Source organism: Anopheles funestus, chromosome 3RL (genome assembly GCF_943734845.2).
Source record: "Anopheles funestus chromosome 3RL, idAnoFuneDA-416_04, whole genome shotgun sequence".
In the NCBI taxonomy this organism is placed as follows: domain Eukaryota; kingdom Metazoa; phylum Arthropoda; class Insecta; order Diptera; family Culicidae; genus Anopheles; species Anopheles funestus.
The window spans coordinates 81,595,464-81,614,002 of record NC_064599.1 but is presented as its reverse complement, the minus strand read 5'-3'; the positions used below and the strand labels follow the sequence as shown (position 1 = coordinate 81,614,002).

The 18,539-nt window shown below is 41.8% G+C and overlaps 2 protein-coding genes across 3 annotated transcripts; one reads left to right on the top strand and one right to left on the bottom strand.

Moving 5' to 3' along the window:
• Positions 1 to 2,711: 2,711 nt before the first annotated feature.
• Positions 2,712 to 10,062, bottom strand: LOC125768068 (calcium channel flower). 2 transcript variants are annotated; one of them, XM_049435251.1, is made up of 6 exons: positions 9,793 to 10,062; positions 9,529 to 9,649; positions 7,855 to 8,062; positions 7,684 to 7,791; positions 7,047 to 7,152; positions 2,712 to 4,687 (listed from the first exon to the last, which is right to left on the bottom strand). In XM_049435251.1, the coding sequence occupies exons 1-6, from the start codon at positions 9,793 to 9,795 to the stop codon at positions 4,625 to 4,627; spliced, it is 609 nt and encodes a 202-aa protein (XP_049291208.1). In that variant the 5' UTR covers positions 9,796 to 10,062; the 3' UTR covers positions 2,712 to 4,624. The 2 variants fall into 2 exon arrangements, with proteins under 2 accessions (XP_049291208.1, XP_049291207.1); XM_049435250.1 differs by lacking the exon at positions 7,047 to 7,152 and having other exon boundaries at positions 9,793 to 10,057.
• A 2,590-nt stretch (positions 10,063 to 12,652) lies between these two features.
• Positions 12,653 to 14,939, top strand: LOC125768056 (zinc finger protein 883-like). The gene is made up of 2 exons (XM_049435205.1): positions 12,653 to 12,858; positions 12,938 to 14,939. Exons 1-2 carry the CDS (start codon positions 12,691 to 12,693, stop codon positions 14,729 to 14,731), a joined length of 1,962 nt encoding a protein of 653 aa, XP_049291162.1. The 5' UTR covers positions 12,653 to 12,690; the 3' UTR covers positions 14,732 to 14,939.
• Positions 14,940 to 18,539: the final 3,600 nt, after the last annotated feature.

Genomic DNA, 18,539 nt, shown 5'->3' with positions numbered 1-18,539 from the left:
ACTTGACAGCTGCCGCGAAGCTGTTTAGGGTAGCCTAGTTCACTACTCCAAACAGAGTTTAACTTGGTTTGAAATGACACGAAAATGGCTTGGTGCGTTGAGTACATTTTCGAAACGAAAGTGATTATGATTAGATATGCTAATCATGCTATCAATCACGACAGTGTTTTGTGCTATTAAAAAGTGTTTATCTGCCTACATGTATCATGCGATAAATGTAAGAACGGATCGAGAGGAGAAGAGTTGTCGATTTGTTTTCGTTTCTCAAAGCGGATCGAAGTGTGTTCGAAAGATAAGATCGGGCGGCCGCTTCGCCAATTATGGTTGTGTAGGTGTGTCGTGATAACGAAGCAGGAGCGATCGTGAGAAAAGGAGCAATTATGTTCAGTAGCGATCGGACAGCAACGCGGTTGCGTAATGAAAAAAAGGCTCGCGGCAAAGTGGCGTCCCTCCTTTGTAGAACATTTTGCAGGACAGTTTTTTGGTGCCAAAAAGTGATATCCTTTCCTTAAGGACTTTATTTAATAGAAATAATAGTTAGTACAACAATATGTGAGTGAAATAATGTTAAAAAGTGAAGATCTTTTGTACGTTTTGAAATCGTTGCCGGCGTCGGCTTGTCTTTTGTGTGAGCGTATGCTCTGGTGATACTTGCAAGTGTAAGTAAAAGAAGAATGCCGTTGGGTAGAAGGAAAATGGCCGACAAACCGCAAACAGCATTGTCTTTTAAACAGCAAAGCATTTTAAATCATCCTTTTGTAAGGAAAAGATGGTACAGAGCTTGATAAAAACGATTAAGCAAAGTGAAAGACGCTGCGTGGTGTATTGGGGTAGTGCGTTTGCCTCCCTCTGAGCTCCTTTGACATTCGTAAGTGTTCAATGCAGTTTCGGATCTAACGGTACTTGGTGATCGTGGTAAAGGAATAAGAATACTTATTTTTTCCATCTCGCGCTTACCTACGCTAGAAAAGTACGTTCTTGCGTTCTAACTCCAAGATAAAAGTTACATTGTGGTCAGCGCAGTTTGCTGTACGCTAACGCCGGTGAGTACGTGTGTGTGTGTGCGTAGGGAAATTCAAAACCAGTGCGTGTACTAAGCTTGCCAATTATTCGAATTTGTGTTGTGCAGTGCATTTTGCCATCGAGTTTTATCAGAAAACCATGGCATAAACGTGTGGTGTTTGTGTTTTTCGTAATCTCTGTGCCAGTTTCGGCTAATTAATAAAAAAAAATCGTTACATGTTGTGGAAAGTGGCTCCCATCCTTTGTGCACAGAAAAAATCCAGGTGTTGGTTGTTTTTGGTGAAAAAAAAGTGTGTATTGTGTAGATGTCTATTTATCAATAAGCTTATTGCTTATTTCATAAATGTGTGTTATGAAAAATGTGGCCATTGTTGGCGAGTGTTGTGTTTTAAATGCCCCATAGCGCATTGAAATGTGCCTTTGTGCACAGAATAAAAGGAAGTGTTGGTTGTTTTTTGATGAAAAAAAATAAGTCTATTTATCAGTGAGCTTAAGGCTTATTGCGTGAGTTCGTGATTCGATTATTGCGTGAAAAATGTGGCCATTTTATGTGAGTGTTGAGTTTTAAATGCGCCAAAGCGAAGTGTCCATGTGCCTTTGTGCACATAAAAAAGGAAGTGTTGGTTGGTTTTTGATGAAAAAAAAATTAAGCCTATTTATCAGTGAGCTTAAGGCTTATTGCGTGAGTTCGTGATTCGATCATTGCGTGAAAAATGTGGCCATTTTATGTGAGTGTTGAGTTTTAAATGCGCCAAAGCGAAATGTCCATGTGCCTTTGTGCACATAAAAAAAAGAACTGTTGGTTGGTTTTTCGTGAAAAAAATTAAGCCTATTTATCAGTGAGCTTAAGGCTTATTGCGCGAGTTCGTGATTCGATTATTGCGTGAAAAATGTGGCCATTTTATGTGAGTGTTGAGTTTTAAATGCGCCAAAGCGAAGTGTCCATGTGCCTTTGTGCACAGAAAAAAGGAAGCGTTGGTTGTTTTTGGTGAAAAAAATTAAGCCTATTTATCAGTGAGCTTAAGGCTTATTGCGTGAGTTCGTGATTCGATTATTGCGTGAAAAATGTGGCCATTTTATGTGAGTGTTGAGTTTTAAATGCGCCAAAGCGAAGTGTCCATGTGCCTTTGTGCACATAAAAAAAAGAAGTGTTGGTTGGTTTTTGGTGAAAAAAATTTAGTCATTTATCAGTGAGCTTATTGCTCATTGCGTGTGTTCGTGATTCGATAATTGAGTGAAAAATGTTGCCATTATAGGCGAGTGTGGTGTTTAAAATGTGTCAAAGCCAAATTGAAGAGCGTTTGTGAAAAAAAAGAAAAATTGTGTAAAAGCAAAGTGGCCGCGTAGGAGCGATTTTGTCTACCGAAATGCTGGGTTTATGTGGTTTATGAAGGTAAAGTGTCCTGCGAACTATCGTTGACTCAGGTAAGTAAACCAAATTCCATTAGAAATATCGATGCGCGGCTATTCCCTCAAATAGAGGCTTGATCCGCCAATGTATCGATGACTTTGAAAGTATAACAGCCACAATAGTATTATACAGCAAAGCTGAAAGCATATTTTATATAGTTACAATAATATACTATAATATAATAAATAATACATAATGTATAATATAATAAGTACAATATAACTATAATAACAAAATAAACTACAAAACACCAAAACTGAAGAAACACGGCTCAAAGTAGGTAACGGTAATATTCTTATTCCTTTATTTTCTGCACTCGTTTATGTCGATATTTCTTGTTTTGCTACCACTTTTATTTCTTGATTTTAATGGTTTTATTTTGTCTAGTTGTCTATTCTTACTTCTTCAACGTGTGTGTTTTTTGTTTGTTTGTTTGTTTGCATTTCTTTTTACTTTATTTCTCTATGCGCGTCTATCGTTCTTGTATCGTACACGATATATGTATATATATATATATTTTATGTAAATATGGTATTCTTTACATAATGCATGCTTATCTACATGCGAAATGGAGGACTTTATTTTAACTTCTCCCCAACCATAGGTCGGCGTAGGTTCGCAGTGTCGTGTTTTTATATTTGCCCCTTTGCTTAACGAATGATAGAAGCATGATCGGTATCGTTCCTCGTTATATCGTTACCGCACATCATCTAATGGTCAGTTTCATTATTTAACTATTTAACTTTCTCTTCCCTTCTTCTCTCCCCTCGGAGATCGAGCAAAATTCCAATTAAGTCCATCGGTTGAGCTGTTGCTTTTGCTTGAATGTGTCTCCTTACGAATCACTTCCATGCCGTGCCTTGTCCCAAGTACACTCAGAAATGTATCGCCAGTGTAGAGCCACACAGCTTCCCAAGGATGAATACATTCGAATCCGAGTTTGTTTGCTGGATATGTAACTTACACTCTAGTTTTGGGAGTGGGATGCAACATTTATTTTACGTTTTTTTCTGGAACCGGGAACAGAGGGATTTTTTTATCATAAACTTTTTTGCTTTGCTGCTCTAGTCGTTTGACTCTTGATACTCTTAGGCCGCCAAAGCCGATCCAATCCCAAAACACATCGAACAGCTCAATCTCCTGTGCGAGCAAAGGGTCGCGCCGCAAGGATACGCTCGAAAAGCTAAGCGATACAACATGAATATAGCAATATTTCTTAACCCACTGCACAAAGCCAAATTAGAACGTAGTTGGAATGTGTACCTTTTGTCTGCCTGATCTCGAACGACTCGTATTTGTTGATTGTTTCATTGCTTGCATTGAAATGTAGGGACTAAAATTATCACATTTTTAAACATATGAAAGAGCATTTTGATAAGTTAGATCTCATACATATTATACTTCTGGCCCTTTGGTGAATACTATGCAAGCATACGGACGAGAGTGTTTTTTAAGAGAAAAACAAACGATTGCTTTGGACGTGCAATATGATGACATAAAGATTAAGCAGGACCAGCACTTTCGCTGATTTTTTTTATATTTTTGTATAAATCAAAACAGAAAGCAATAATAGGAGAAATGTTCACTGGCCTAACGTATTTGTTTGAAAAGCAAAGCCAAACGATACTGCCATTGCTCTGGATGCATGTATTCGTTTCACATTAATCAAGGATTAAAATTGTTTTTAAAGTAAGCATTTCGAATAATATTCTTATAATTTGTTGCCACGATTGACACTTATGCATTTTTGTTCTTCTTTATCTGTCTCTCTCTCGCTCTATACAATTCACAAATTGTACATATCTTTTTCCCCCACAAAATCTCAGATCAAAAACTCATAATGGTTCATACAGAAAGAGAAAAGCGCGCGTCTTAAGCTAAGGGCAACAAATAACGCTTCAATTTCAACATAATTCACTATACTTTCGCTGAACAAATATCGAGCCTTTGTAGGGATCCTATTGCGCTCATCTATTTGTCGATCTTCACTCAGTCTCGCGTCCTGATATAAGGCGGGCCTTTCTATCTGCTCGTTTCGCTTGGTATCTTCACTAAGCTACACTATCGTACGGGGGCGGTGCGCTGTAAGAGATCGGTTGCACATTATATACTAGCGTGGAGTTCTGCTTGCTCGTCATATTACTGCCACCGCCACCAACGACATCAACCGACGACATACCGTTGGTTTGCTCAGCGGACGAGCTGGCTCCCGGCGACGTTGTTGCCGCTGCTCGCATGTCCTCTAACGACGCTCTAGCAACGATGAAAAATGAAGAAACATAAAATGAAAGTGCCCCAGTCAAGAAATAAAAACGTATAATTACAGAAAAAAACCAATACAATTTAAATGATAACATAACTTTTCAGGTCAGATGGAGTTAATACAAGCATTTAAAGGAAAGGTTAACAACACATCGCGGCTAATGCGAAATTAAGCTGGGCTATATTATTTTCCCAATGGGTTAATAAGCGTATCAACTAAATGGCAATGGTTGGAGTCTTCCATATTTATTCGATGGTTGACATACGATCATCAATAAGCGAGCAGGTCCTACTGTACACAGAACAGAAAAGGATATGTCAGAAAAAGGTCTCGAGGATAAGGAATTAGGGTATTTTTACAGCTTAAAGTGCGCTTAAAACCAGTCCAAAATGCCAGAAACATAAAAAAAAGAAAAAAAAAAGTAAAAATGTGAAACTTTCTATGATGTAGAAGTTTTAACCTAAAGATGTTCCTCACAGACTCGATCTAACGATCTAATACATTGATTATTATTGCTTAGTTCCTTCACATACGTTTGTCCTTGAGTGATGTACGAACGTCTTACGACCGACCGTAGGGCAAGGGAGTTTGAGATCATCTAGATCGAGAAGTTACTCGTCGCTGTCTCGCCATCTATTAATTGAACCGTCCATCCATCCGGATTTGCATTTTTGCAGCAAATCGCCTGTTTTTTTTACTACACCTACAAAGCGCAAGTTCATTTCTTGTATATGTATGTGTGTGTTTGCGTGCGTATGTGTGCGTATGTGCACGGGAATGCACATTTATCATCGATCTCGTTTATTCAACACACGCAACATAAACTCCTTATCTTTATCGGTTTGGTTTTTTTTTGTTGCTAATATGCCCTCCTTCTTTACTTTAGCTTGCTTTGGTGGGTTTATGCTATATGGACAAATAGCTGGACATTTGTACAGACGGACAAAGCTTCTTCGCGCCTTTCGTGAGGACCGTGATGATGCGTCCGAAGACCCAAACAGTCGTTAGTAATACTTCCAAGACATGCAAACATATTATATTAGCGGAGATACTCATAGAAGACTATTAATTTTGTTATCAATATTGGAGTGGGTGGAACAAAACAATTCTTCTGAAATGAAAATTCATTTTCAGAAGTTCTAGTGAAAGGAAAATTATGTCAAAACAGACTCACGGCAATCAGCAAGATGCAGAAGCGAGAACCGCGTAAAAGCTTACCGCCTGTACAAAGGTTTATGATTGATTCATTTCAACAACGTTTATGTCTCTTGGAGCAGATTTGGTTGGCCTACGTCACCGTCCTCACTAACTGCAATTTTTTGTTTTTACTTCTTCTATTAAATATGATGAACGATATTCTATATGCTTCCCGATTATCAACATCTGGCGGATTTAGCGATCCGTCGCCTTCCTTCCTCTCAGTAAGTGTTTTGAGTGTCCTCAGTGTACGATAAAGTATAGTGTGTTTGTGTTGTTCGCTATTATGTATAAGCGAATTTCATGAACTAACAGGAAAGATCTCGATTCCTGATCATCTAGCCCCTTTATAATCGCTATTATCGCTAGAAAAAAAAACAATTCTATTGAGGGAGGTATTTCATAAGACTACACGTTGAAAAAACCATCTAACGTACGTACAAACGAACGAAAAGAGAAAAAAAAACAAGTAACGCACATGGACAAAAAACCATTACCTAATGGGAAACATGTTAAAGAAGTAACAAACCCATTTAATTATCTAACTCCCATCCTGTTTCTACAATTTTCTCGATCTGTGCGATGTTCCGTTGTTGTTCCGCGTGCAAGATAACTGCTTGTTGTTGAGATTGAGATTACAAATGGATAAATGATGTACAATGCACTTATGTTACAGTAACAGGAGAAATTTAAACTTTCTTTTGCAAATTAGCTATCGAAACACCGTCCCCTAATAAGTTTTTTGTATGATTGAGCTCGAGTGTGATCTGTATCGTTTAGGAAAGGTTCTCTTATCTATGTTTCTGCTTTTGTTTTTCACTGACTCTTTGGTTCGCAGGAAAGGGATTTACGTTTAATTTACGTTTGCGTACGTTTGGGATGACGCGACAACGATGGAAAGTGATGAATTTTTTTTGTTTTTTGTTTTTGGTTTGTTTGGAAGGAGGTATTCATTATTCGAGCCGTAGAAGGGAGAAAAAAAACCGAAAGTGGTTGCTCTAGACATCTAGGGAATGTAGTATGTTTGGTTTGCATTCTAACGCAAACTCCGTGGCTTTGCATGATGAAAGGGCGGGAAGTTTTGAAGCATTTTTTATGATAGTTATGCATTGGTTGTTTTGTTTAGCGAACTATTTAAGTTGGACGCCATACATCGGGATCCTCCATCAGGGTGGAGTGTTGGTCCGTTGACGGTACGCCCTGCACCGGCGACATCGCGTTCGGGGAAGCCATTGCTGCCATATCCTCACGAGATCCTCTGCGTGATACGAAGCGATCGGCGTTCCGACAAGCAATGTTATATTTTTAGGATGATGATACAGGATAATAATGATGATGATGGTGATGATGAAGATGATGTTAATTTGTTTTCACATTCGTAGAATTGTAAGTAGAAGCAATTGTAGTTGTTATGTTTGGTAGTAGAATTATACGCAGTAGTTGTGGTAGTAGTAGTAGTAGTAGTAGTAGTAGCGCACGATGCCGAAATAGGGAGAAGATAAAAAGGAGACGTGCATTTAAGTATAATCTGACAGTTGTTAATGAATCTGTATATAGATTCAATCAATCAATGTTAGAAGGGATAAATGAATTGAATTTCTTTAAACGTTTGAATTCCAAAAAATTATACAATATTGATGTAATGACAAATTTAACTGATAGATAAATTATGTACATTTCCGTATGAACCTTTGTAGAAATAGTTGATGTGTAATGAAACATTTTTACACCGCCGTGACGACGACTGTCGAAGTACTAACGTTCCCTAATCGGAATATTGTCTACTTACTTTTTGCCAAGCGCCATCATACCGTACAGCATGCCGGTAACGAATATAAGCCCACAGCCAAAGAGGCTTCCCAGTCCCAGACACAGGACCACCGGAGGGATAGCAATTCTACAATACAACAAAATCCTATTAATAACGAACGAAAATAATAATTCTCAGGAAAATTCTTACATGCAGTACAGGGCCGCCCGGTTCCAGTACGGTCGCTGGTCAGCCTTCTCCGCCGCCTGTTGCACATAGTCTATAAATATGAAGCAACATGGTGCTTCTATTGCTAGCACCACAAATCCGGCCACTATCTGCAGGATGCCACCGATCAGGCATCCAACGTCACCGAGCAGTATTCCGATGCAGTTGTACAGCCCAAACAGAACGGCAACTAGAAGAGAAGATGATTAGGCATAGAAAGGAAAGATTAGTATTACATTATGCGACATTTGTTATGTTTACGAGTTAGTAATGGCACAAATAAGGAACCTAAACAATTGCTCACTGTCGTGTGATATCTAGAGCTCGAGCTACTCTTTTGCTTCGATATCTTTCGCTTATCAGTTGCAGCATGCTGATGGCATTGTAGTTCATGTTTCGAATTTACGCTCAACCCACTTCTCTCACATCCTCACAGCGATTGTAAATACAGTGAGTAAAAATACTTAGCAAACATGTAAAAAATACTATTGAATATTATCGACCACATTTCGTTATGTACTGTCGTTTGAAGCCTACAAATAGTGTCGCTTTGTGTGAAAACACAACAATGTGACGCACTGTATTTCCCCTGTTGCATAGTCTGCTTCGATTCGAATTGTCTGTTGGTTGTAAAAATGCATTCGCGCGCGCTCTCTGCTCACATCACAGCATCCTGTTGGTATCCTACCCGACAGTATACTGCCACCGTCCTTCGTCGCATATACACGTTTTGTCGTTGTAGTTGTATCAATTACATAATAAACTTCGGTCTTCTGGAGATGATTAGCTCCTCTAGAGAAGGTAGGCTCTTGCCAATCTGCTCGTAAGGACGGAAAAAGGATAACACACCCAACACACACACTCACACACTAGCATTTGCCCACTTTGCACTTCGTGTTCGCCTCCCCCAAAAATAAACTTCTCACACACAGCGACACAACAAACACTCACACACGCGCGCACGTAGGCTCTCGTCACTAACACATCTTTTGTGTGTGTGTTTTTCCTCGTGCCTTTTTCCCATCGTGTTTGAGTGTGTAGATTCTCTTCGCCTCGGTAGACACGCGCGTTCACTTTCTTCTCGCGGGGTTTTAGTTAGATTTTCCCTGCGAATGAAAACTCCCCTCACCAGACGGAACTGGACGCCGAAAGGAGAAGCAGAAGGGCAGGTCGCTGGTGTGTAACACGTCGGAAGGTAATCCATGATTTTGCACAACCACATTTTCGGTGTATTGAATCCGTTTTCTTAATTTACACACTTTATGCATATTATCACTTTGCTGGCTTCAGCTGTACGCTAATGCACAATACTTTCCCGGCGAATTACACTGTTGTACACTTTTTGGAATGAAATGCTCTATTTAAAAAAAAAAACTGATTATACCCTCATAATGACAGGCTAACGCTTTTTGCTTTACCAGTCTGTGTTATCTCTTATCAGTCGAGATGATTCACCCACGAAAAAAAAACGTCTTCCCTAATGCTAATCAAATGTTTGTCGTTTCTGTTCCGAGTGAGGTAAATTATAATGTAAATGAAAAAAAATAATCTTCAAACAACGCATATTACACTCTCCAAAAGTGGAAAGAGTGAACGGTTTCAAGGGGCACCGACCCGCTTCCGCTTTTCGGTTAACCGATCGATAAATCTACTCACAGAATCCACCGACGATTCCCGCCGCTCGTCCACCGTACTTCAGATGCCACGGTACATCATCCCGCGGTACATTGTCCTGGCCGGGACGGGCCATTAGGGTGGTTAATCTTTCCGCGAACGACTGAAACGGTACAAACCGAGTTAGCTATCATGCTGTGAAAAACCCATTCGCGAGCATTTCGTTGCGAACATTTATCGTTCTTTTCTATCGATTTCATTCCAGCTCGCGGTGTAGAAAACAAAAGTCGATAACGCACTTCTTACCATTTTGCTATTGCTTTCTTGTGGTTGCTGCTGATTTTGCTCCCGTACTTAAGGGAAAGTATAAAGATTTGCTAGATGATAGTAAGGGGTAGTTACTCAGCACGGACTCACTAAACTCCGCGCACAGGTGGAACCTTAACTATTGGGTCAGTTTATTAGCTAAATTCAGCAACTTTTAATCCTTTTCACTCTCTACGTAAATTTTGCTAGCGTTTTGCTGCTCTGGCGTCCCAAGTAACAATACGGCACTGGTAGTTTTTGGCAGATTTGTCAGTCACGCTTCCAAATAACAATTTGAATACGTGAGTCTGGCAGATGATCGCCCAAAGAAAGTGTGATAAACTCACTAAAAGGCGTTTTTGTACAATTGTTGACTGTGGCAACAATTTAGATGCAATCTGAATTCATCAATACAACAAAAACCTGTCTAAAGTGAAGTTTTCATTAAGAAGAGCGATTCAAAAACATAGTTCTTTTTCAGTGATAAATTGAAATGCATTTTTTTCATGGATCGAAAACAAAAACAAACCCAAATACTCATCAAAGTTTAACATTTAGAAATTTGCTTGGTTTAATTTATTTAGAAAATATGAGAAGTATTTCTCACAGCTTCTCATCAACGATTCATTTTAACGTTTTGTTAGTTGGGGGCTACGAAAAATGAACACGAACATGTTTATACTACCCAAGTTGCCTACTTGTATGTTTGACAGCAATGTCGACTTTATTTCGCCGACAACAAATGTCCCAATCGGACGTTTGGAATGAACTTCGGCATAAATTTCGACCTATATTTCGTATACCGAAACGTTTGGCGAAATTTGTTCCGGAAATCAGTCGATTTCGCCCAAACAGCGGATTTTTGCTGTCATCGTGCGAATGTCTAGCAAAAAGCTCAATTTCAAAATTAAAGCAAAAAAGCTTGTCACAGCCGTTGCCACAACACTTTTTTTCTATATGTGGCGGTCGATCGTCTTTTTTTTCTCTTGCTTGCTCCTGCTCATTCTAGTATTTGTTCGATTCGCGAGTTCTGTTCTGCGCTGGTGTGTCTTGCATCGCGTTCGTTCGTTCGTTCTGCCTGTGGCTTGTCGGTTTGTTTCGTTTTGACTAGTGGTATAGGATTAGACCGTACTATTATTTCATGGTTAGGGTATCCTCGCGCGATGTGCGCAAGGGTAAGTATGATAGTCATATACGGGAGTGATATTGCCAGCTCGCCCATGTGTGTTTTCTGCAAAGATAGTAATGGTAGGAAATATCGGGAATCGATCCGAGACTTACATTTGGAGGTGGTGTTTCAGGCGTCCGCGAACCGATGGTACCAACAATTTGGCGCCAAAAGGATTGATACGGACCAGGTTTTGTTCTACGTGCAGTGCCTCGAACGAAGTACCATCAGTTGTTCTGTTATGGTTCTATTGTTGGTGATGGTTCATGCGCGATGCATCAAAATGTTGTGCGCTGATCTGAGCGATAATGTTTTTTAGGTTGGTGTATTTTGTACGAGTGTTTTTATTTTTGAACATAGAATGGTGATCCTCGCACACGGACCGTTTTTACGATACCTTTTTTCGTAGCCTTTCGTGACATCTAATATGCAAAGCCATACCAGAACATTCGTACAATCAATCGTACATATTTTTGGCTCTTGCTTGATACCGAATAGGTTCATTACAGATGTCGCGAAGTACGTTCATGTACAGTTTACTGTTAAATGTTTCATTGCGTTTCAATTTCTACACGCGCCTTTTATTTAAAGTGTCTGAGCATCTTTCGCACGGCATCGATTGCTGGTAACAAGGGAACGATAGAGAATGTTCCATGTGTTACGTTCAGCTGTGTTGTGATATGTTTTGTACTTAATATTAGTTTTCCAGGAAGTGTCGCTACGGTCGCATCCTACAGAAACAGTTTGGCTCACGGGCTTAGCTGGTGCAATGCAATGCAATGAGCAATTGAATGAAAGGATCGATAGCAAATGAAATGTTGTGATCAGCAACTCTGGCCGGCAAAGACAAGCATTAGAAGAATGCTTCGCGGAACACCGGCCACGCAATCGATTTGTATTAACGTTCTTCAGAACGCCTTGTCACAAATAGTTTGCGCATTATTTCATCGGTTGATCATTTGACGATGGGTCTGAACAACAAGCCATGCATACATTCTTTAAGATAAAAATATCGTTTGAATCATTTGGATCACCATGCATATGCTTCCATTCATATGATACGACGTATACACATGATACAAATGTTGGGATAATTCTGCAGTGTGAGCATATGACGAACTAGTACTTTGGTGGCTCTTTATTTCACGGTCGTATAATCAAATCGGATTCCAACGCCCAAAACGTCTATTAGCTCACAACAAAATCGTGATAGCGTGAAAACAGTAACATAAAGAGGCTTCGATCATGTTTGCTGTTGTTTTATTTTTGTATGATGTCTTGGTGCATTCGCCTCTCATAATATGGACTAATAATTATGTTAATAATAATGATAAAAATTAGGAAAGCAAACGTACAGCGATTCATCAGCGATTCTGTATACGATCCCGCGAACAACTCGGGTAGCTTCGATTTGTTGTAAACCAATGCATTTGTTGGTGTTGTTGGTGTTTGGAGCAGTCTGACAACCGCACGGATTGTACACTTTTGTATCGACGGTAGAACGAGCGTGAGTACGAGCAAGAGGGCATAACCCAAGAGAAGCGAACGGCATGAGAAAACTCATCAGACACGACTCGAGCTTTCTGACCGACTCTCGCTCAGTGTAAGTGCGAGCAGGCACGGGATACTGTTTAGAGGGAGACATTCCGGCATTTGCTTTTGACAAGTCGAAACTTTTTGCTTGGGTGTGAAGGATGTAAACAAAGTTACAATCTGGTGGCACAAGAAAAATGTCCACACTGGATGTAAATTCAGAACCAAAACCTTTACTTTACGACTCGAAAGTGTGTCGTTTGTGTGGGGAAAAGAACGAAAATGGACGTCCACTGTTTCGGGAAAGTGACGCGAACGGTGAATGCGCAGTCAGCAGGCTGATTAATCAGTATTTGCCGGTAAAGGTGAGTGTTGCGCCATGGGTTGGTAATACGGCAGACTACAAAATAATTCACTGTGTTTCGTGTTTTGCAATTACCCTAGGTGCACAATGATGGTGTTTTACCGCGCTGGATATGCCCGGGGTGTCACATTCAGCTCGAATCAACGGCACAATTCTTCGAGATGATTCAGAAGGGTCAACAGCAGATAGAGCTGATGAAGGAAAGGCAGCAGTCCATGGCCGGTAAAGGTGCCAGCGTACGTATGGATGATGTCGGTCAGCTGTGCGATATTATGGATCCGGAGAAGTGGAACGAGCTGTTTGAGAAACCAGGAATGATTAGTGCCGATAAGGAGAGCTTACTCGTGCCGCTAGAACTATTCGAATTGGAAGATTTGTTCAAACCGATCGAGACTCCACCAAAACCACCGCCAACAGAAGTCCCTCAAAAGGAGGTGGAAAGTGAGAAAGTACCTGAAACGCAACCAGAAACCGCTAATGAACGGGAGAAAAGCGGGGGCAAAGATTGGATCGTAGAGACGGAAGTAACGGCCACAAACCGTGGCCGTGTGATTGGATTTGTTCATCACAATCACACCAAAACGGACATCGGCAACCTTGTGCTGGTGGAAGACGCTGCTGGGAAGAAAAAAATCAGTGCAAAGTTCGTGTGTGACATTTGCAGCGAAAGTTTTGCCCGAGAGCCACGCTACTTGAAGCATCGGAAAACTCACAGCATCTTGTTCGAGTGTTCCGTGTGTTTGCTAAAGTTCGGTTCGAACGGTAAGCTTCTGGTGCATCAGCAGCAAACCCTGCACATTGGAAATGGTATGGTGGAAGGGTTGCAACTACCGGAGGACAGTAGCTCGAGGCGAGCTCGAGGCGAAAGCTCACGGGATTCTGGATGGACGAAGAATGGAAACGTAAGCCAAAGCGAAACACAGAAGGAAGACAATGTATACGCGTGTGATAGCTGTGATAACACCTTTGCCGGGTTGAACACGGTTCTGGAGCACGAGGAATCGGTACACGCACAAGATAACCGTTCGTTCGTGTGCATCGAATGTGGAAAAGCGTTCCGGGAGAAGAATCTTCTGCACCGGCATCGTCAAACGCACGTGCAGGATCGTGCCCACCGGTGTACGGTGTGTGAAGCGGCCTTCAAAACCCGTTCAACCCTTACCAAGCATGCCCGTTCGCACGAGAACACCAAGCGCTACCAGTGTACGATCTGCGAGCAGCAGTTCACTTACAAGTCCGGTTTCGATAAGCACCTGGACTGGCATAATGGCGTCAAACGGTTCGAGTGTGAACACTGCTCGAAACGGTTTTCCCAGCGGGGAAATCTGAAGGAACACCAGCGAATCCATTCCGGCGATAAACCCTTCCAGTGTGGCGTTTGCGAAGCACGGTTCGGGACCAGTTCGCAGCATCGGGCACACGTAAAACGGCACGAAAATGTCCGCCCGTACGAATGCGACATGTGCGCGAAAACGTTCGTTTTGCGCGAAAACTACAACACCCATCTACGCCGGCATCGGAACGAGAAACCGTTCGCTTGCGGTGATTGTCCGCGCTCGTTCGTTGAACGGTGGGCACTGACGAAACACGTGCGGACGCACACGCAGGAGAAACCGTACAGTTGCAAACATTGCGGCAAATCATTTTCCGATCCATCGAATCTTTCACGGCACGTGAGCTCGGTGCACGAGAAGAAGCTCAAGGATGGTTTAGAATCGGTAGAAAAGGAATCTGTTAGCGGTACAAACGCTGCGGACGATGCGGATCGGACGCTTTATGATATAACCAGTGGCGAAGGTACGAACGGCATCGATACGCTCGGCGAGGAAGGAATGCTTACGCTTGATGGAGCAATCTACATGGAACAGCAATAGATTAGATCATCGGAGCGAAGGGAGAAAAGGTAGGATCTATATTAGCTAGTAAAATGTCGAAGATAAATTAAAATTATGTATATTCGAATTCCCAAAAACCATACGAAAAAAATTCCATTTAAAAAAAACAAACTTTGTTTTAATAATATAAAACAGTGGATTGAGAAATAGTTAAATACCATTTTTTCCCCCAAGGGATTTAGTATGTCTTAATTTTTTCAAATTTTCTTAATTTTTATTAATTGTTTTCATCAGCTCGTAATAAAAATAATTTTCCTACCTCATAATTAAAAAAAAGGTAAAATCAACATAAAGAAGTATCTACGGATTGTGGTGGCTTTTTGATATCTTCGAAGGGTCGAATTAAATGTATGAAGAAAAGAACCCATTTTTGCCTTCTTCACATCACTATCATTTATTTCATTTTCAAAAAGTAGTGTTCCATGTGTGTTTTTTGCAATTGGACACAAACATAAATCACGTGACACTTTACAAAAGCCCACCTCCAATGGTGGAGCGCCATTTGACCTAGGGAGAACAATCTTACAGGCAAAATTAGAAAGCAGTTCTCATTATGTAAATTTTTGTCTACGGCTAGAAGAAGAAGGGTTGTAATCTGATCCTGAGAGACCCATTCATCCGTTCCTTCCATGTTCCGATCGTGTTCTTGTTGTATGGTAAAGGGAGGATCTGCTCTTTTTGTGGTACATGTACCTCATTATCCGTTTTTCGTTCGTCACAATCGTCACGGGATGGAACAGTGTTAGCTGGTAAATTTCCCACCGAACAAAGGACATACCGAGTGGCGGAAGGAAATAGGTGTAAAGTGAAAGGATCATGTGGCGTTTTTATCGGTATCATCCGTGTAAACCCCTTGCACATTGCTTGCGACAAATAAATGTAAAGCCGAAAATGATCACACGTTTTTTTGCTGGTAAACCGGAGCGGTCTCTCTGGTAACTTCAATTTAGCAAAGCTATCAATTCCAGCCGTAAAAGCCAGAACCGAAAGGAAAATATCGCTATAATATATTATTATCATCAAACATAATAGCACACAACGGGGGGTGGGGAGACTTTAGCAGTTAGACGAACAAAATGCAATAAATGCAGCAAATGTGTCCGGAAAACGTGTTGCAATGCATTTGCCGCAACTTTATTGACTGGCGTGCAGTGGCTGCGCGCACGATGTGGTACGATTTATTCAAGCATGTTCTCTCGTAATGTCGAGGATAATCACATCGAACATCCTCCCGTTTGCCAGGCCACACTCGTATATGCAAATGAGTTTATGCACCCACTGGCACACAAAAAAAGAGGGAGGAAGGAAAAACATTCGCCTCACACACGGAGCGACCCAATGTACATGATCGTCATAAATTAAGGACCGTCCTTCTCATAACAACGGAACAGGATTCGTGCGAAAAACCGTACCCTGGAGAAAGTTTTTGGGTCCTGGCCTCATCATCATCATCCTGCTCGAGTACTGGTACCCACTTCTGTCTCGGTAAGCCAAGGTGTGTGCCTGTGTACGGCATGTACACGGCCCGGTGCACTTCCGACTTTCGTACGACTCGTACGCATCAATACAAACAGTCACGGCATGGATCCCCGAGGACAGGACAACCAGCGTTAGCTTTTGCGTGGTTAATGTACCGTAGCAGCACCGTAGGAAGTCGTATGCGTGTGTGTGTAGGGGGAAGTTTAAATCACTCCTCTACACTCGATTAGAGAGTCTCCGGAGAGCTTCAAGCGTCGATTCCTTCTTCACATTGCATGGGAAAACGCATGTAATACCGTCGTCCAACAACGAGCCTGGTTCAATGTTGCTGCCGGAATCAAAAGGACACCAGCTCGGGCTAGGCTGGAAAGACACACGGTTTTCATCTGATTCCCGGTTGTGCAAGGCTGGCATTTAAGCATTTGGTTTCCCGTGCGTTGCACTTACACAGTTTGTCGGTCTTTCTCAACTCTCCAAGTCGTTCCACTTAGTCGTATACGGACGTTAGCACGTTTATTTGCATACTGATTTACTGCTGAATTGTACTAAATGCTTCATCAGTGATTTCATTCTCCGTGCCTGAACTGCATTGGACGCGGCGGGTCTGTCATGCGGAACGATAAGAGCCCCGGGTTGCGGTGAAGACACTTTTACACGACGTACGCTAGAGCAAACACAACCCCGTAGTGTGTCCTTCGGGGTCGGTGGCAGCTGTCAAGTGGAACCCACCCCCGGGCGGAATTCTCCAGGCACGAGGATGTGGATATTTTTGAATGATTGCTAAGATTAAACTCTTTGGAGGCTGGCAAAAAGCGTTCCATTAGCACTCACTCGATTTCCCATCCCGGGACGGTCGCAGGCCTTTCGTGCCAGGCAGCAAACACTTCGTACACAACTTTTCCCAACTTTCCAAATGGGCCAGGAAACGAGCCACAGGTAAGCGAGGTGGTGTGGAGTTTTGAGTGAGATTTATGATGACACGATAATGACACGGCATTTCATGCATCATTTAGAGATTCAAGCACATGAGTCGTCCCGAAGTCCTTTCCTAGACTTGATTATTGTGTGCGTGTGTGCGTGAGACAGAGAGAGATACTGGCCATAAAGGAGAGTCGGCTTGACGTATGTGCTTATCTTTCCCAAGGCGTTATTTCCTGGAACAATCTGCAATAGACAGAATGGTCGATTTAACAAGTGTCCTGTGCTGTTTGCTTTTTCCGTACGGAGTATACTGACTACCTGTGTCCACTATTACTTCAACAACTATGATGGAATGCACATTTAAAGCATTCTAAGCAGTAACGACTTAAAGCTTAGTTTAAGGCATATCTTTGACTTTCGAGATTAAACTCACGTATAGAGTAGTGATGGGTAAATCTTCAATTTTCCCGGAGTCGGAGTAATCCAACTCCGAGAAATTCAGGAGTCACTCCGGCATTATTGACGATCCGAGGGGGGGGGGGGGGGGAGTTGCGTTGGATGTTGGGGAATCTATTCAACTATCTGCGCCACTAGCCGAACTTAAAACCGGCTCCCGAGTAATTCGGAGTCAACTCCGGAGTTGCTCTGGAGTGGAATCCGGAGTAATTGCTTCATAGTATACTCCGGTTTTTATACGTCCGAGTCGGAGTCGATTCATGAATCCACTCCGGAGTTCCCATCACTAGTATAGAGCGTTTGACACGGGATATCCCCAGGTAATTCCGTTTAACCACAAAAAAGCCATGCACCGCATGCTAATCAATATCGGCTGCAGTGGCATTACAGCTTGAAGTCTTTCTGATGCTGCTTTGTAATCTCAAACCACCTTGTTCCTCGTGTCACTTTTCCGTAGCACACAATGGCACAATGGCTTATGTGTTTTAATGAACGAAAAAGCTTCTCAATTGTTGTAGTAGCTTTGTGGTTCGAAAAGTTTTGTCCACAACAAGAATATAGCAAAAAAAGAGGCGAAAGTTCATCCAGCAGATAGTCTTCCATTTCGGGACATTACAGGTAAACTGCGTGAAACACCCCGATCGACCACCCCGAGAGACCACTTCCTGGGAGTGGGCTAATGCACTTCAAAAGGATCGAATGCGTTTGATGTTGCGCTTGGCTACAAGTTATAGCACCGTGGTTGGGCTGGTTCGGTCGGAAGGCAATCAGGCACAAATCGTTTCATTTGTTTTATCTGTCGGCCAGCTCCTGTGGTGAGATGAGATATTGAGGCTATTTACCGATGGCGATTACATCGACGAGTACACGCACATGGGTAGGTCCGTATGTCCAGGAAGTTCGGGGACCTTGTGTTGGACCTAGAATCAAG